This window comes from Erythrolamprus reginae, chromosome 1 (genome assembly GCF_031021105.1).
Source record: "Erythrolamprus reginae isolate rEryReg1 chromosome 1, rEryReg1.hap1, whole genome shotgun sequence".
Lineage (NCBI taxonomy): Eukaryota > Metazoa > Chordata > Lepidosauria > Squamata > Dipsadidae > Erythrolamprus > Erythrolamprus reginae.
The window spans coordinates 325,472,700-325,493,440 of record NC_091950.1 but is presented as its reverse complement, the minus strand read 5'-3'; the positions used below and the strand labels follow the sequence as shown (position 1 = coordinate 325,493,440).

Here is a 20,741-nt window from a genome sequence, read left to right as displayed (position 1 = left end):
ACATTCAACAATGGAACTGAAAAATTGTAAGCTGAGCACATGGCTGCTTCATTGTGTAACAAATTACATACAATTTCAGGCAGCCCACACTTAACTTTATAAGATTACGTTATAGTAATTTTTCAGAATATTCCATCATCTGCTATGGTAAAAATAAGCTGGTATCACCCTGATCCACACACAAAGAATGATCTAATTTATGATGGCAGTGTAAATGAAAGCTGCAGAATCACGGCAAGTCTTCTTCAAACTGAGCTTGATTCATAGTGACTTTGTGGAGATAGTCATATATTTTCCCTTAATAACAATATAGAAAGGTTTGTCACTACCTTCTGGGATTCTTTTTCAGCTTCCCAGTCAAGCCTACAGCTTTGATATTCCCAAGAGATCTCTCTTCCAAATATACTAATTGGAGCCAATCCTGCTTAGTTCCAAGCCTAAATCAGTCAGGAAACTGAGAAACTTTTCCCCCCAATTACCAATGAACTGTGTAAATTGTACCATCTGTGCCAGAAATAAATTTTAAAACATTCTTTCAACAGGAGGGGCTTCATTCAGTTTGCCGGTTGTTACTGTCACATGGATCTAAGCTAAGCCTATCTCTTTGCATTAGTGCAGTGCTTCTCAGTTAGTGGGGTAAGCCCCCCCCCCCCCCCCCGGGAGATGCAGAGCGAAAATGCATGGTCCCTCTCGATCAATTACCCCAGACCGGGAGTGTTTTCCCATTTGCATGCTGCTCCGAGCCAGGAAGAGAAGGTGGGTGGGGTGGCTGTGTGGGTTCTTGTGGTTGGCGGGCGCTGCGGTAGCCATGAACGGTGTGCCGAACCTGCTACTGGACAAGGAGGAGCATCCTCAGCAGCTGGGCGAAAGCTTCGAACAGCAACCTAAAGCCTCCTTCCACACCATTTGCTGTGAGCGCCGGCAGAGGTGGAGCTTATGGGCCAGGCCAGCAACCCCAAAACATCAGCTTGGTTAAGCTGGCCTGGCCCCATGCCAAAAGAGGGCCCTAACCATGGTAGCCTATGCCTGCCTAACTGAAAACAGGCTCCACTGAGTTCAGTGTGATTTACTCCTACGTGTAGAACAGTCTTCCCCTTAGTTTCCTTGCAGTTTAATAAGTAAAATAATCAATATTAACACTAAAACTCCATTGGTGCCCAGATTGGAGAGTGGAGTGAGGGGGGGGGGGGGCGCGAAATGTTTACTTCTTCCTAGGGGGCACATAACAGAAAATAATTGGGAAGGATTACATTAGTGGCTGCTTCTCTGTAAGAAAAATTAAGCACATTTTGGAAGGTTGAATTGTATTATTGCCAATTTTTGTATTTATATATTAGGAACTAAACTAACACTGATTATCCAAGACATACATGATACAAACTATCTAAAAATATTAACATCCTTAACTTGATGAGTTCGAATTGGTATCTTAAACATCGAATTTTTGTTGCTAAGTGTGTTGGTTAAGTGAATTTTGCCTCATTTATGACCTTTGTTGCCACAGTTGTCAAGTGAATCAATGCAATTAAGTTAGTAACATACAAGGTGTTCACATGACTCAGAGTCACTGTAAACATTATATTATAAAAATCAGTTGCCAAGTATCTGAAATTGGTTCATGGGGATGTTGCAATGGTCATAAGTGTGAAAAATGGTCATAAATCACTTGTTTCAGTGCCATCACTTTGAACGATCATTAAATGAACTGTTGTAAGTTGAGGAGTACCTGCAACACATTTTTTCTGTCATAGAAAGCTGATTAATGTTAATTATTTTACCTTGGGGCCCATACTGGCTCATCTGAATTCCGTAAGTACCACTTGAATTACTTTGTGGAAAGCTTCCGATTCCAGAATGCATTTGACCTCCAGGTGAAGGATGGGGTGACATAGAAGGTCCAGTTTGCTGAGATGCATATTGTGACAATTGAGGGTTTCTTTGAATGCTTGTCATAAAACCTAAAGTTAAAACAGACACGACAGAAAGAAAAATTAAGGACCTCCCTATCATTAACTTAAACTAAGATAAACATTGAATGTGGTTAGTACTTTCTTTTGAATCTCATTACATTTGAGTTGCAGCATGAGTTATAGAAGCATTTAAATCTTGAAATCCCAAGTAGCGCATGGCATTATAACTACTGTACAGTAGTAATACTATGGTTTGTACTTTATCACATCTACGCAAATAGACAATGTTATACAAAGATGATTAATAAATCTTAAAATAAAATTAGATGAGAAGACGGGAAATTCTAATTATACTTAATAGCAATTTCTCAAACATACTTTTTTCAAATCCCTTCTAACCTATATGAGAAATATGACAGTTTTTCAGAATATCTCACAATAGATATTTCTAAATTTCTTCTGCCATTCCATTGTTCATCTTCTGCCTCTGTAACCAAAAGGCTGTCATTATTGCCCTATTCTCTATTTTGGGAGTTAGGTCTACTGTAATTACAAAATATAAAATAAAAAAATTATCTGCTTTAGGAACACTAAGGGCATGATTAAAGGGAGAATCTTAACCATGTATTAACAATTCATATGGAGAAGATCATGGTTTTGCTATCTTCATATGAATTATTAACATGAATTTGAGTAGACCTTGGCATCATATCATAGCTACTAGTTTTGCCTGCTTTTGTCCTTCTACAATAATGCAAGACCAGTATCTACCCCACCTCAAAAAATGATGCTTATCCCAGTTTTAAATGCAGTGCTATAAATAACAAAAAAAGTTCTTTGGTTAATGTTAAGATACATGAATATTAATTTTACATTTTAGTCAACTATTGTAATTTATCACAGAAATATTATACAGAGAATTCTCAACTCTGAAAATACTTTTGGCTATTTGAGTTAGTTCAATCTATCATCCATCAAATGCAATGCATACAAGCAGCCTGGTCTGACAGATTAAATAAGATACATTATTGTGATATTTTTAAATCACTTATGACTTAGTTGATGCGCTGTCACTAGGAAAAAAAATTGGATTTGGTATGCTGTCTCCATCTCAGTATTGGTTTTATTTATTACTGAATTTATACTTCTCTTTTCAGTCTATCTGTCTATCTATTCTCAGTTTCTATTTCTATCTATCCTCAATGTGATTTACACAAATTTTGCGTGTCTTCAGACAGATAGCGTAGCTGCAGCAGTGTTTTGAAATGGCGTCTGTAAATGATGTACATTACAAGCAGCGTGTCGTCATTGAATTTCTCACTGCGGAGAAAGAAACTGTTGGGAACATTCACAAATATTTGTGTACAGTTTATGGAGAATCTGCATGGATCTGAATGGATGCCATTCGCGGAAGACATTTTGAGGAATGACGAAGAGGTGATTCACATAGTGCCGAAATGGCTTTGTGGCCAGAACAAATAGTGGTACCGACAGGGCATACACGCCCTTGTGTCTCGCTGGAGGAAGGCCATAGAACGGGATGGAGATTACGTGGAAAAATAGGGAGTGTAGAAGAAACATAATTCTTTCTTGTGTGCAAGTTTCATTGTGTTCAATAAATAATTGTTGAAGAAAAAAATGTGGTGCATTACTTTTTGGTGACCCTCGTATGTCACAGAGGGAAGGGCATCAGGATTTTAGAGATGTTTAGATGGGCATGTTCTGGTTTCTGGTAGAAATTTAGTAATTACAAATAACTCTTATTAAATGCATCATTTCATGAATAAAGCAACTCCGTTTATTTCTCTGCTCCCCTGTACTTCAACACATTCCATACAGCACTCGGTACGTTATCTCTCTCTTAGCTGCAGTTCTCACATTCCTTTTCCTGCTTCATTTAGACAAGATTTATTTTCCTAACCACATAACTTTGAAAAAACAGCAGCACTGACTAAATACAATACAAAATACTTTGGCTTACTTTAGTGTGGCAAAACACATCCATTATTCTTTTCTGCAACGTTGAAACTCCACCCTTCTTCTCCACTAGCATCCTGACGTGCCAAATACATCACTACAATATTTAACCCATTCCTCTCCTTAATATCTTCTTCCTGACCTCTGCCCTCTACATTTCTGGACCCTTCTGAATTTAGGGTTAACCCAGAGAGCATCTGATTCTCCCTCACTAGATCCTGAACTCATAGCCCCATCCTGTGGGTGGCCTCCCACCTGTTCTACTACCTTTAATCCAGGGCCCCCCACTACTTCATAAACACTATCTGAATCAGAGTCCTCAATATCTTCATCATCCTCCAACTGATCAGGAGTATGTACAACAGGGCATGGCCAAAAAGGAGATTGGAAACTACTGGTGTAAGGGCAATATAAAGAAAATCAAATTTTAAAACCAACACCCATACAATAACATTGAAATTAATATCAATTAAAAGCTTAAGAAAAAGGTCATGCTGTTGTGACTTTCCTAAATACAGGGCAAGAAGGAGTCAAACTTGGGGAGTGCATTCCACAGCCTAGAAGCATTATAGGTGAAGCCAATGTTCTATGTACATGACAGATGAATCTTTGGCCATGAAGTAGGGGAGAGACACTATCCCAAAGTGCTCCCAAACTGCTGATTCTGAAAAGTGCAATCCCACATCCCAAACTGATTCCATTTCAAGCATTACCAATATTATATTGAGTTCTCTGGAGTTGATTTCAGTTCCTTGATCTACAGCTTATTAAGATTAGGCAACATTCAAGAAGATTGGTTACTTTCTTGGGGCTGATGATCTGTGACACTGGTTGTTATCAGGATATTGATAAAATTGCATTCCAAAACTTCAAATGAACACCTTTAGCTATTTCGTTTAGATGTTAAGCACCATAGTAGATAAAAGAGAATTTCCTTGAGATATCATATGCCTGTAGTGTCCCAGCACCCTTTTTTTTAGGTAGGAACCATGGGAGTAATGTCTTTAGATCCAAATCCACTGGTGTCTCAGAAAGATATCCTACATGATGACATCAAAATTGCTGAGAGATCCTTGAAAGCTAGCAGTGTGGTAGTAACAAAATCTAAACCAGGGTGTGACCAAAGCTGCCTCAGTATTGGCCATCACTTTCTCAATAACCGTATCCAAGAAAAGAATTATTTAAGAGTAGTAAGGCAGGACATTAAAAAAAAAATCAAGAAGACACTGAACAATTCCCTCAAAGTCTGAGCAACCAGAAGGTGGCCTTTGCCTCTTCACATATTCTGTCAATGTCCTCAAGAAATAAAAGCTGAAAAGCATTCCATATGAACAGGATGAGCAGTTATCAAGGTTATCTGTCAGGGTACCCTATCACCTACCTCAACACTGGAAATGAAACTGCTACAAATCTGATCAATTTCATTTGAGAAGCATGTTGAAAATTGTTCCAATATTTTTGGATTCTATCCCCCAATATCTTGATGGAGATGCCATGCGGTATGAAAAAGCATCACAACCCTGTTCATTGCAAACTCAACCGAGGTCAATAAATTTGCCCTGTTTAATTGTTGTAACTGTTTTCTTTTTTGGGTAAGCCACTTAAAGTACCAAAACTCTATGTTGGATTTAATCCTTCTTGAAAACTCCTTCATTTATATTTCCATTTACATTATGGATTGTATTACATTCTTCCACTACAGCCTTTTCCTTACTAATTTCATTATACTCAGTTTGCTAGTACATCAAGATGCCTCTTAAATTCTGTTACAACTAGTTGCATTTAGATGCACTAGTGCCAACTGTTAGGGCCATCTCTGTGTTCCACAAATTGGCATGATCTTCGAACTGTTAGCACCTAATGCAAGGGTATATGCTAATCTGAACAGCATAGACAGAATGGAATCTGTCTGTGACAAAGCTCCTCCACTATCAGATCATTAGTATAGAACAGTGATGGTGAACCTTTTTTTCCTCAGGTGCTGAAAGAGCATGGGCACATGCTATCGTGCATAATTCAATGCCTGGGGAGAGCGAAAATAGTTCCCCCTGTGCCCTGGAGGCCCTCTGGGGGCCGGAAACAGCCTGTTTCCAAACTTTGGTTGGGCCCAAGAGGCTCTTGTTTTGCTCTCCCTAGGCTCCCAATGCTTCCTTGGAGCCGGGGAAGGGTAAAAATGCCCCCCCATTCCCCCAGTGGCTCTCTGGAAGCCAAACATGCCCTCCCATAGCCAAAAATGAGCTGGCTGGCACACACATGCACATTAGAGCTGAGCTAGGACAATGGCTCACGTGCCACCAAATATGGCTCTGTGTGCCACCTGTGGCACCTATGCCATAGGTTCACCATCACTGATATAGAAGTTTTAATCCTAATCCCGCTTTGAGAAAGCTATTTTTCATACATGCCTTAAACAAAACACGAGCACTTGGAGAATCAAGCTACGAAAGGAGAATCATAGAAGTCACTAGAACTGTTGTGTCCAAAAGCAGGATTATCTTAATTAATGTTTCAGTAATATTGTGTTTTAATCCTATTAAAGAGTTACATTTTACAGATTTGTCACTCTCTCTGTATAAATCAGTTGTTCATATATAATTTCTTCAGAGCTCTACTAATAAAGCAGAGTTCCCAGAGCTTCGAATTTATCTATCATCTATCTATCTATCTATCTATCTATCTATCTATCTATCTATCTATCTATCTATCTATCTATCTATCTATCTATCTACCTACCTACCTACCTACCTACCTACCTACCTACCTATTTATATATATTATATATTATATATTTTCTTTTATGTACACTGAGAGCACCAAAGGCAAATTCCTTGTGTGTCCAATGTGTCCAATCACACCTGGCCAATAAAGAATTCTATTCTATTATACTTTTTTAAAACAATGGGGGGAAACCTATATGACAAAGACATGGAAAATGGAAGTGAAAACATTCTGAATTCTTAAAACTCCTAATATTTCACATAAACATTCCTTGCTAAGCAACCCTATTTGCAAGAAAGCACTGAACATAAAAAGCTATTTTGATCTGCCAACTACAGTAACAGCCCCTTACAAATATAATATTTTACATGTTTCAGTGACAATTTTTGATTTACTACTGAATCTATTGGCACATAATGGCAGTCCTTCTTGGATCAAACATGAGCCTGATAAATATATTCTAGCATGCCCACTATTATTAAATGTGCATTAACAGTAATCAAATCTGAACAATCTGGTGAATGAGAAGATACTGATAACAAACACAAGGTGCTTCAACAGCAATGAATTCTGATGCAAAAGGTCTATTAAACTTAAATGTTGAAAGCTTAACTATCACAGGATAAGCAATTCTGAAAACAAGTTCAGATGGATGTGAAATACTGTAGCTACAAACATTCAAAAGGGTTTATCTCCTTAGAATATAAAGTACCTTCAATGATATTTATGGAAGGCAGATTAGATCATTAGCAAAATACTATCTTTTAAACATTTGCATTAATAGAGCAGCACTTGCATCACTAGGTAAGATAATATACAAGGTATATTATAAAATCAATTGGAAAAGAATCCAAGAAGCCCTGCGACATGAAGGCAGGTGCTCTCTTAAGTGCCCAATAGTACATCATCAACCCCTTCACAGAATGTTAAATTCTGAATTTTAAAATCAGGGAAGAAGAGGCTATAAATGACTAAGAAAAACCAGGTCAATGCAAATTCTGACTCATCACTTTCAACCTTACTGACATCTTTCCCTGCCTCCTTCCACCTTTGCTTTCCAGTTATTTTATTTTTGCTGGTACAGCAGCCACAGAAATTAAGGATTTTTGGCAAGCAATTTTATTAGCTAACATAAACTTCAAGCTGTTCTAGTGGGCATTTTTGGGTAGTAGTAAGCCAATAAAAATTCACTGGGCTACAATAACAAACTTTTTGTTCGGCACCCTGAACATTTAAATAACGATTGCTAAGATTTGCATCTTGCTGACACAGCTTTTTGCATAAATTCAACTAAAGATGCTTTAAAAATGCTTCTTTGGTGAAATAGCTTGTCATCTTTGCACACTTGTCTTCTACTGAAAAGGCTGCTAAGGATGCCAAATTTGTTGAGACTAGAGAGACTCCTATGTATTTTAAAATCCCCTGTTTTAATTCTGTATTCGGTCTTTGGTCTTTATTTGTTTATTCATTCCTCTTCACAAACTGAATTGCTTTGGTGAAGGCAGAAAATAATGATCCAACTAAAGCTTTACCCAAGGCCCCCTGGAGTTCCACCAGCTGTGCTATTAAGTTAAGTGGCAAAATCTTTCAACCACTTCTCTTTCTGATAGGACAAAAACCTCATCTACATACAGCAGCAATGATATTTAAGTATAACCCCTCCTTTTTTATTTTCTTCCTGTCTAATCTTTAAAATTAATATCATCTATCATTGATAAATTGGAATTTGGGGGAAGGATTAGACAGATTCCCCCAGATAGTAATTTGGGAAGAAAAAAATCCAAATTTTCTTCATACAAATCTTGCTTAATGATGTTGAGTAAACTGTAAAGAAATGCACAAAGCAATTTATATATTTTTAAAAAACCACACAAGTAGCATATAGTTAAACTGCAGACCCTTAACCTACTGTTTCTTGATTGCCAAACTGATCCAAAACTAAACTGCTTCTGATAACAAAAATTCCAACTTCCTTTCCCCCAAAATTTACTGCATAATGATACTTTAAAGTTTGATTAGCAAACACGGTTCAGAATACTTTTCCACTGAATGTATTTCTTCAGCTTCTTCTGATCTCTAGCAAAGTGTTTACAAATGTTCAGGAAAACTATAACTGCTCTAAACTGAAGTAGGATAAAAGAAACCATAAAAATCAGTAATGCCATTGTATTGCTGAAGTTTCTGACCTAAATCACACCTAAAATAAGTGTACTTTATCAATTGCAAAGGCCACTGGTTTTCTAGGATGTCTACTAGCTACTTTTCTAGGATTTTTTGAACATAAAATATAGCATAATGTGGTTGGGAGGTCTTTTAGTTTAACCCCCTACTGGAACAAATGGTTATCCAATCTCTTCTTGAAAACCTGCAGTGATGGAGCACCCACAACTTTTAGAGACTAGCTGGCTGAGGAATTCTGGAAGTTGAAGTCCACAAGTCTTAAAAGTTGCCAAGGTTGGACTAAATAAATAAGGAAGTTAAGGCTCCTTCTCCTCCTCTTCTCAGAAGATGACAGCCGGGCGGCGGCGCAGAGGCTGGGGGGGAGGTGTCAGGCTCCATCAAATGGGCGATGGCTGAGACCTGGGGCTTCCACCCTCCTTGAAAGTTTTCGGGGGCGGCGGCAGGCAGAGGGAAATCCCCCCCACTCCCCCAGCCTCAGCAGCGCTGCCCGGCTGTCATCTTCGGAGAAGAGGAGGAGGAGCCGGGCGCCAGTGGCGGCAGAGGAAGGCAAATGCCGGGGAGCTGTCGGCCAGTCGGGAGGCGGGAGACGGGAGGAGGAGAGGTGTCAGGCTCCATCAAACGGGCGATGGTCAGGAGCTGGGGCTTCCACCCTCCTTGAAAGTTTTCGGGGGCAGTGGCAGGCAGAGGGGAATCCCCCCCACTCCCCCAGCCTCAGCGCCGCCGCCCGGCTGTCTGATGGCCCCTAGGTCTCTCTCATTTTGGAGGCTCCCGGCCATCACCCACTTGATGGAACCTGACACACACCCCCTCCGGGCAAGAGGGCTCGGGAGGCAGTTTCTGCCGGCCGGCTATTCAGGATCCCAGCCGGCAGCTTCAAGCGGGCGGTGAGTGGGAGGCGGGGAGGGCTCTGACTCAGATCGAGCTTTTGTCCAGATCGAGCCCCGAGCCCTCTTGCCTGGCAGGAGGTGAAGCACTGGAGGGGGATGTGTCAGGCTCCATCAAGCGGGCGATGGCCGGGAGCCTCCAAAATGAGAGAGAACTAGGGGTAGGGATTTTTTTGGCTCCCGGCCATCGCCCGTTTGATCGAGCCTGACACCCCCCCTCCAGCGCTTCACCTCCCGCCGGGCCAGAGGTGTTGGGCTTCGGGTTCGGCGAACTTATCTGAACTCCGCCATCAAGTTCGTCCAAACCCGCCGAACACGAAATCCAACAGGTTCGCCCAACACTACTAATCACCTATTCTATACCTGTGCATTCTCTTGCCTAGGTGCAGGCCTTCATTGTTCTCACCACTGAACTGCATCGTTGGATGGTGTTCAATGCTCAAGTCTGTCAAGAGTCTTCTGAATTCTGAGTCTATGGTCTAAAATGTTGGCAATTCTGCCAAGCTTCAAGTTGTCTGCTGCAAATTTGATGAGCTCCCCTTCTAGCCCCTTGCCTAAACCATTTATGAAGATTTTGAAGTGTCCTGGGCCTAAGACAGCGCCTTGGGGTACCCCATTGCATACTTCCCTCCAGGAAATACAAGAAATAATGTCTTCTTTCTGTTTCCAATTATGATTGCTTGTCTAATTATTTATAATTAGAAACAGAAGAGAATATATTTTTCCAAATTGGCAACTTTCACCATTCAGAGCCTATCTCAAAGACATATGGCATTTCATTGTACACATAATACCTAGCTGAATTATGTGCTGACTGTTGTGATGTCAATGCCCATGTTTCAGAGTTTTAGATTGTATCAGCTTTATTGCAGAGCTGTCTACCTGGTCTAGGTACATTGCCATGACCAACAAGGGAAACTGAAGTATTATTTCTAGAAAACCAAAAGGGCAAGGAGTCAGTTTGAATATCTTCCAACTTCTTAGCAACTATGCTAGAGAAGGATGAATGAATACTAGGATCTCCCTAAACAACAAAGAATAGTAAATCCACAGATAAAGGTAATTAAAAAACATCAATCCAAACTCTAATGCATAATAAAATGCTTAATTATTTGTCAAAGAGTTGTGCGGAATTGTTTAGAAAGTTGAAATGGCTTATGCATTGAACAAACAAGCAAGCAAACAAATAAATAAACAGTGCACATGGAATGGAAACAATGGAGTCTTGTTCTCTCCTAAACCAAAACTCATTCTGAGTAATGAAATCTTTGCTGACTTTTGGCAAATATGAATTTGACTGTACTTCTCTGTTTTCCTCAGTGCTTGCTAGCTAAAATGGCAGAGAGATTCTTGGCTCCTCCAAATAATCATTAACTGTGCCACATTTGTTTCTGCCTATCCAGAAAGACAGTAAGTTGAATGAGAAAGATATTTATTCTGAATTCAAAATGAAGATAGATTAATGGACAAGACAGGTTCAAAGCAATTGAATTAGCAGGCTTCTGGCAGTAATTTGAATGCACAACTAATCTTGGGAACCAGAGAGTAAAAGCGAAATGCAAGGATTCATCATGAAGACAGAGAAGGGTAAGAATTCAAGGAAGGAAGAAGAAAGGAAGGAATGTAAAAGTTTCTGGAGAAGAGGAGGAATATGTTAAAAAATAAAATCCAGCTATGTCACACACAGATTTAAATAAAGATCGGCTCTGAGTATCCTTTGAACAAACTGAGAAACCCAGGGGAGAAACATCATGTGAAAAATGAGGGCTTCCACTTGCATTGCCAATGAACTCAGTTGGGAGTGTGTGACAGGAATTCTGAATAGCAATTTTGAAAGTGGCTGACAAGAAAAAGGAAAAATAATGTTTTGTGCTCCGTGAATAATTATTGAATCTACCTGGGCAGCATTGAAATGTATACAAGATGAGCCCATTTCTTAGAGTAACAGCTTGGAACTCTTCCTCCCCGCCCCAAAAAGCTTATTTTATACTGAGAAAAACATAGGATCTACTATGCTCTGGAATGTAGTTGTTGTCCTTAGAATGCAAAAAAAATGTGCTGACTTTTCAGCGTGAGGGACATCACCTGAGAATCTTCAGATATGTCCAGTGTTAAAAAGAACAATGAAGACAAAGTCATTACATTTAATGAAAAGAACAAAGCATCAAAAGAAAACATGTCTTTTGGTTTTCCCAATTCAGATCAGAAATTTTGCCAGTGGTTTTCCCCAAACTCTACTTTAGAAAAGATCAGGGTCTGGATTGGGAAACCTTTGAAAACAAATTGTGTTTATAATATTAAGTTAAAGTTTCACAGTGACACTTTCTGAAATGATTATCCTGAGTACAAAAGGCTCCACCAACAGATTGATAAGAATCACACACACATACACACTTTTTCAATGAAGAATGATTCTTATAGGACTGAGGCTATCTAATAAAAATGGAAGAATTGTTAGCAATTGTACTAAGTGTAAGCTGATGCCCATTTCTAAACAACCATACAAAGATTTGATTGTAGTTTTTTATTCTGTCAATATGATTATTTAGTTCAAACCTGTCTTCTTCCCAGGGGTGGGTTCCAATTTTTTTTGCTACCATTCTATGGGCATGGTTTATTTTATGGGTGTGGCTTGATGGTCATGTGATGGCGGCATGGCTTGATGGTCATGTGACTGGGCAGAAGTGTTTTGGCAGTCATGTGACTGGGTGGGAGTGGCAATGCGGTCATGTAGGAGGGTGGGTGAGTGGTTATGTGACTGGATGGTGGTGGCGAGTTTGACATCACTCATGTCAATTTCTTCTTTGAGGGGACCCAAGTAGGGGTGGGTTTTAACTTAACTCACTGTCAGTTTGCTTCCTCAAGTTGGTGACTGCATGCACAGTACCAGAAACTTGGCTTCCGCACATGCTCACAAGAAAATTAAAATAAAAGTTTAATTCAATTTTTTTTAAAAGAAAAGCAAACACAGATGCCGACCACATGCACAGGGCTGGAAACTTGGCTTCTGCACATGCTCAGAAGAAAAATAAAATAAAAACTTAATTTTAAAAAAAAATTAAAAAAAAAAGAAAGCTGAAAACATGATGATGACTGCATGCCCAATGTCAGAAACTTGGTTTCTGCACATGCTCAGAAGGAAAAAAAATCAGAGAAAGATCTTTTTAAAAAGATGGCGGTGTCCATGGACCAGCACCGATCGATCTGGTTTGGTGACATCATCATGACAATGCCAGCAGGTCGCTATCGGTTTGGACAAACTGGTCCGAACCAGGAGGAACACATCTCTGCTTCTTCTACCAAGCAGTTGATGAAAATGCTGCCTTTATCTTTGCATACACTTTGCCCATTCATTTCTTTCTGTGTATAAGCTTTTTTTTTTTTTGGCTATACATTTAGCAATTAATCAACTGAATTTCCAGATTAAGTTGGTTGAGAACTTGAAGCTGACATCTATCAGGTGCTGAAACTGGCACTGAGATTCTCCAAGAATAGAACTAGTTTGGTGCTCTGACATCTCTTTTAAAAATGACAGCAACAAAAGAAAACTTTTGTCCTTGACAAACATTGGGTGTAGCCAAATCAGAAATTAGCATGGCGACATCCTAAACAAGTGAATGGATTCCCAATACCACATTTCTCTAAATTCTTTAGAGGTTAAGAATCAAAATTAAACTGGAAGACACTACTAGAATACAACTGCTTTATAATGTTGATCACAATGACTGTCTTCATCTCCCTTAATTTTGTGAGTGAAGTATTTGTTCTACTCTTCTCCAAATATTCTAATCTACTACATGTGATCTTGTCCTCAAGCTTTATAAAGAATTTCAAATAAATTCTCTCATATCCTATAAAACCCATTACTAGAAGTGTCTGAGAACAGTTATAGAGAAAGTATCATATTTATATACATTGTCTTTCTGATTTATTAACCTACTTAAAAACCCATTTTGCTTCTTGGAGGTGAATATTTGATTAAAGACAGGGCCTTTTCCTAGTTGCCCCAAAGCTGCTGAATTAATAATCTTTAGAAACTTCAATTGATCCACTCCACTGACTGCCACATGATCACTGCACAAATGATTATGCATCTAGAGCAGTGGTTCTTAATCTTTCTAGTGCCGCAACCCCTTAATATCGCTCTTCATGTTGTGGTGACCCCCAACCATAGGTCTAGCGCCTATTTTCCCAACAGAGCTTTAAGCTGATTGGCAGGAAGGTCAGAGGGATACCCCCACTGTAAATGCCTGATTGGTCGGATTGTAAAAATATGTTCCAAGGCACCAGAATAGAAACTTTAGTTCCTAACACCATGGGAAATTTGTCTTTTCCCATGGTCTTAGGCGACCCCTGTGAAATGGTCGTTCGATCCCCAAAGGGGTCCCGACCCCCAGGTTGAGAAACACTGATCTAGAGCATTTGGGTAACATCTATATAGTGAAAATTGCTTCTGTCTCATAGTGGATTAGTGATAAGCAAAGATACATTGCATACATTTGCATATAATTACTTTGCTCCTTTCCCTGTTCAAATAAACCAGAAAAATAAGCCAGCAAAGTGCAATTTTGCATAGTGTCAGCAAATAACCTTGCTTGAGACCTTTCAAACAACCAGATTTAAATGCAGAGTTTAAAATGTTACTGTACTTCTGCTTTGGATTAAAAAAAACATATGAAAGAACATAAAACCAGAAAGTAACTGTATAAAAATACAAAATAACAGTATGAATAGGTTTATTATGCAGTAAGTCAAGTTGTAAATCCTCTTCAGAAGAAAAACTGGATAGAATATCCTTTTATGATAAAAAATAGTCTTACTAGAAAGTGCTTTTTGAATTGCAGTTTGATTAGGATTTTTATTCCTTTGCATCCAACTTAAAGATGGCAAACAGATGCTAGGAAAAAGAGACTTTTTATCAAATGTCACTGCTAAATGATGATGGAGATTGACTGGGGAATGTGAGAGAAAAATTCCTTAAATTGTACACATGACTTCCCTATGGATAAATTTATTAATGTTGCACTAAATGAAAATACATGGATAATAAAGTGACTGGACATAGATAGTAGAATAACATGAAAAGAAATAAGTAAATCAAGAACACAAAGCAACAGAAATTCAGTTTGTTATTGTACATCCCAAAAAAATAAAAAAATAAAATAAAAACTCAACCATAAAATAATCAAAATGCCAGAATACATCCTTTCTGTTTTTGCTTCCTTCTAGTTAATAATCTCCACTCCACTGAAATTTACTACATTGGAGCTTTTAATAAATATCATGTCTTTGAAGATCTAAAATTAAATAAGAGCTTGATTTTGAGATAATGCTTACATGCAGGTGTGTCAAGGTTCCTTTGGCAACACCTGGATTCTACAAGGCTCCAATTTGTTACCCACTGCGATTCTTTGCAATCTGCTCCCCCGCCATTCGTATGGGCCCCTTTTCTTCCTGCCCTTCCCCTGTGCAAAAACTATTGGGGGGGGGGGAGGAAAGCAAGATGAAACACTAACACTAACATACAGCAGATAAATGAGGGGAAGGAAAAAAAGAAAGAAATACCCCAGAGGAAGAAGAATGTAAAACGGGCTCTTGGCAAAGGATGGCGAATGTGAGTTTTTGTCAGAAACTGTCATGATGGGTACCTTCCGTACAGATCTGTCAGGCACAGAATGGTGCCATGAAATTGCCTCCAGCTATATGGAATACATTTTCCAGCGTATCATAGCAGCTGAAATGGCATCAGATCTACTTGCATTCCATGTCCAAACAAGGGATCAGGGGAGGGGGGGAGAGGTTCTCAGTAGTCCTATTTTAGCGCATCTCAAGGCCTAATTAAATCCTCATTACTTTCTTCTAATTATTCCAGAGCTTTGGGATTTTCTGAGGAAATCTCCGATGATGCATCAGATGAAAAGGGTTAAATAACCTGTGTTGATTTTGAAACTCCAGACCTTTGGCGTATCATCAACATTATCATGAATATTTAACTATGTACTGCTGTGAAAATTATAGAGAGAAAACAATTAAAACTTTTTTTTAATTAATCCTGACCCATATATATTTTCCTTAATAAATAAAGGCTTATAAAGCACCCTCTTCATGAAAATGTATGCCAGGGTAACAGCATGAGACCATTTAACGTTTGCATTAGATTCTGTATTTTTAGCTGTTCCCTACGTACTATTTTAATCCAAACATGATGAAACAGGGCACACTTATTTCAAACCAAGAAGAGCACCAAGGGTGCCAAACAAATGGGTTTTGCGGGAGTTCTCTAACAATATAGGGATATAGTTAATCACTTTTCATTAATCCTTTAATAAAATATTAGTTTTATATTTTATTCGTATTGAGAAATTAGCTCTTTTAACCTGTACAAAAAAATTGAAAGAATATTTAACTATTTTATGTTCTGGTAATATCGAGAATCCAAAACAAAAGATTCATAATTAAGCCCTAATTTGTATCCATTTACCTTGCATGTGTCTGGTGTGTTTATGTGTGTGTGTGGTTTTCCTTTGTTTATTTAGTTTATTGTTTAAAGTTACTATAGCTGCTTTAATTCCAATGGATTCTGAGCATAGTACAAAACATATATACAGGGGGTGCAGGGGGAGCACCATTTTGAGGACAGATCATAAGTAGCTTTTTAAATAGTTAAATGACTGGGTTGTAAATCAACCGGGGGGGTCGGGACCCCTTTGGGGGCCAAATGACCATTTCATAAGTGTTGCCTAAGACCATGGGAAAAGACAAATTTACCATGGTGTTAGGACCCAAAGCTTCTATTCTGGAGTCTTGGAATGTATTTTCACAATCCCGACCAATCAGCCATTTACAGTGGGGGTGTCCCTCTGACCTTCTTGCCAATCAGCTTAAAGCTGTGCTGGGAGAATTGGTGCTAGACTTATGGTTGGGGGTTACCACAACATGAGGAACTGTATTGAGGGGACGTAGCATTAGAAAGGTTGAGAACCACTGCATTACACTGTCATTATGACTTTTAAATCATGTATACTAACTTTAATATAGAGATATAGAAATATTATTTTTTCCAATTCTCCTGTAGTTCAAGTCACAAATCACTCCCCCCAAATTTCTCTCTCTACAAATATTTTGAAGTAACCTTTAAACTCTAAGATGGCAATAGAGCAATTAGCGATTCGTTTTACTCTCCTTTCTTGCTCTGCCCTCCTTTTTGTGTTTAAGGCTGATAAATCCTCTACTTCTTCCGAGGTCTAATGATGATTCCTATTGGGGGAAACCAGACTCATTTTTAATGGACCGCAGCTCCTCAGCTTCAGCAGGGTGACAGCCTGAAAAAGGTGTAAATGGGAGAGAAGACACATTGTGTTTTGCTGCGCTGTATCTAACTTCCTCTAAATTCCATCAGGGATAGAGAATAGCAGCTATCTTAGCACTGCATGCTTCGGGTGGCCCAGCTGGGCCTTCAGTCCTAAAAAGCAAAGAAAGCTTTTGTGGACTGGCCTGAGCTCAAAGACTAAGCTAAGAATTGTCTAAGTTGCAGAATGAGTGAAATCAGGCCAGTAGGCAGAAACACAGCATGCAGGTAAGCATGGCAGAAACTCTCCCTCAACTAATTAGAATAAACATCAGATGTCAGCAAAGAGCTACAGATAAGTCTAAGCCTTTGCAAAAACCTAATGTTTGTCCACAGATTTTCTACTCTCATTTGGCGAGCCCCAGGACCGATCTACTTTGATAATGCTGCTGGATAGAAACATAGAAACATAGAAGACTGATGGCAGAAAAAGACCTCATGGTCCATCTAGTCTGCCCTTATACTATTTCCTGTATTTCATCTTACAATGGATATATGTTTATCCCAGGCATGTTTAAATTCAGTTACTGTGGATTTACCAACCATGTCTGCTGGAAGTTTGTTCCAAGGATCTACCACTCTTTCAGTGAAATAATATTTTCTCACGTTGCTTTTGATCTTTCCCCCAACTAACTTCAGATTGTGTCCCCTTGTTCTTGTGTTCATTTTCCTATTAAAAACACTTCCCTCCTGAACCTTATTTAACCCTTTAACATATTTAAATGTTTCGATCATGTCCCTCCTTTTCCTTCTGTCCTCCAGACTATACAGATTGAGTTCATTAAGTCTTTCCTGATACGTTTTATGCTTAAGACCTTCCACCATTCTTGTAGCCCGTCTTTGGATCCGTTCAATTTTGTCAATATCTTTTTGTAGGTGAGGTCTCCAGAACTGAACACAGTGTTCCAAATGTGGTGTCACCAGCGCTCTATATAAGGGGATCACAATCTCTCTCTTCCTGCTTGTTATACCTCTAGCTATGCAGCCAAGCATCCTACTTGCTTTTCCTACTGCCCGACCACACTGCTCACCCATTTTGAGACTGTCAGAAATCACTACCCCTAAATCCTTCTCTTCTGAAGTTTTTGCTAACACAGAACTGCCAATGCAATACTCAGATTGAGGATTCCTTTTCCCCAAGTGCATTATTTTACATTTGGAAACATTAAACTGCAGTTACCATTGCTTTGACCATTTATCTAGTAAAGCTAAATCATTCACCATATTACCGACCCCTCCAGGAATATCAACCCTATTGCACACTCTAGAGTCATCGGCAAATAGGCAAACCTTCCCTACCAAACCTTCCCCTATGTCACTCACAAACATATTAAAAAGAATAGGACCCAGGATCTTTGCTTCCCAGAGATGAATTCCTATAAACACTGCAAAGGTGATGGACAGCAAAGGAAATTGTGAAACAACCAGTCTAATCAAATTTCTAACCGATCAAGTACAGGCAGCATCTGTACCATACACCCACATATAAACAGTACAATACAAAACATTTGTGGCGAAGCACTCTGTTAGTGTGTGATACATAGTTATTTTTAAATTTAGAAACATGAACTATTCAACTGAAAATAACATAAAATTAGATTCCTTGGGTTAAAAATAACTATGATTTAAACATTTGCTAATGTTTCTGATTCATCTTCTATTTATTTTCAAGATTTATAGCCAGCTCAAATGATGTAATTCTGAGTGGCGTACAGCATAAAAACAATAAATAAAAAGGGAAAATAATATATACCAATAAAAACGATACATAAATACAAAATATACCATGGTGATTAGAACATGGCAGAACAATCGACGGAGGATTCTTACTCAATTGATCCCTGATGTCTAGGTCAGAATCAGGTCTCAATGGCTTTCTTAAAAGTGAAAAGATTTGGAATTAGTCATATGTTGGCTATGACAAGAATGCTGACAATCTTACAGCACAGTGATGGCGAACCTATGGCACGGGTGCCACAGGGGGTACGCGGAACCATATCTGCTGGCATGCGAGCTCTTGCCCTAGCTCAGCTCCAACTGGCATGTGTGTGCCAGACAGCTGATTTTTGGCTCACATAGAGGTGCTGGGAGGGCACTTTTGGCTTCCAGAGAGCCTCCAGGGAGATGGGGGAGGGCATTTTTACCCTCCCCCAGCTCCAGGGAAGCCTTTGGAGCCTGGGGAGGGTGAAACACGAGTCTACTGGCCCTACTAGAAGTTGGGAAACAGGTCACTTCCAGCCTCCAGAGGTCTCCGGGGGCGGGGAAAGCTGTTTTTGCCCTCTCCAAGCATTGAATTATGGGTGTGGGCACTCATGCTTGCGTGATAGCGTGCGGACATAATCTTTTGGCACCGGAGGGAAAAAAAGGTTCACTATCACTGTTATAGCAGCAAAGCAAATCCCATAAACTGCTCCACTAACAGTGTACTGCAAAGCACTGAGACATTTTAAATAAATATATTAGTGCTCTTTTATTCATTCTTTCAGTATGAAAGGAAAATATGGCACATTTGTCAAAAGGAGCACAAACACTGCCAGAAATTGGAGGGTCCTTTAGTATTTTCAGTTGGAAATGTTTGGATCAGTAAGTGAAGTGTTTAAACCACTGCTACAGATGCCTGCAGTTTAGGTATTTTCAACAGGAAAGATTTAATACTTGAGTTTTATCAGTGAATGACAAACATCTTTCCTTTGAATACCATACTGGTACTTTCCCTCCGTTTTTCTAAGTTCAGCAGAAAAATGGTTCAAGCAAGTTTTCCATTTCAAAGAGGTCTCCAATCAATGGCAGGTCACAAAAGGGAGCCCAGACATGTTTATGTGCACAATGCTCAGAAGTAACAAAAGCTTTGGAAAAACGTATTGGCAAAGTCAATGTAACTTCACTGGTTACAAATGTTGTTTTTGTGGCATGAAACAAATGGGCATTTTAAACAAGTTGGGTCACAAAAGATCAGCCCTAGTATGGAAATGGATTCAATAAATATTCTGACTAAAGCCAGCTCTCTTGAAGATAAACCCACTGGGATAATGCATTGGAAACAAAATGGCAGTAAACTTGTGCCAGAAAAGCAATTTGAAGATTAAGGTTTAAATTTTCAAAGTGCAGGTTATGATAAATTATTCATAAAAACAGCATTTCTGTTTGGCCCTGCAACTCAAGAGTTGGATGCTGTTCTCTGCTGCAGTTCATCAGGCTGTCAGTCAGTGAAGATGCTGATGTTCACTCAATGATTTCAGCTGGAAGCATCCCCCAAAATAGAGAAAAGCATAGCAGGAGGGATCAGAGGGCACAGGACCTACCACTCTGTGCAAATCTCCAGCACCCCGTCCCTGCATTAAGACTTACATAGTTCTCTGCCCTAGTTTAAGTGGCCACAAATGTCCCAGTAGAACACAATAATAATAAATAGCAAGCAGTGGGCTTGGAGCTTCTCACACAAGTGCTTGGGATTTCTCAGGTTGTGATAAGCAACTCTGCAAACTGACAACTTGATTCCGGGTATAATTTTCAAACATGTTCTAATGGACACAAACATGGGCTCAAAACTATTTGGTTCCCCTCCAGTTAATCATAAGAGGATGGCAAAGATATTTTTTCACAAATACTGAAAGAATACAACATCATGGACACACACCCCAGATCAATTGCATTTTCGGCTATCAGAGAAATGTCATTCGAATAGCAGATGTTTATTGATAGGTTGGGGGTTTTTTGCCTTAA

At 39.2% G+C, this 20,741-nt stretch overlaps 1 protein-coding gene across 8 annotated transcripts in view; it reads right to left on the bottom strand.

Moving 5' to 3' along the window:
- ARID1B (AT-rich interaction domain 1B) overlaps positions 1-20,741 on the bottom strand; it is a 494,636-nt gene that overhangs the window by 112,381 nt on the left and 361,514 nt on the right. For all 8 annotated transcript variants that reach the window (XM_070733771.1, XM_070733773.1, XM_070733775.1 and 5 more), the window contains exon 8: positions 1,779-1,958. In XM_070733771.1, the coding sequence (XP_070589872.1) occupies positions 1,779-1,958 (180 nt within the window). The remainder of the gene's footprint in view (positions 1-1,778; positions 1,959-20,741) is intronic.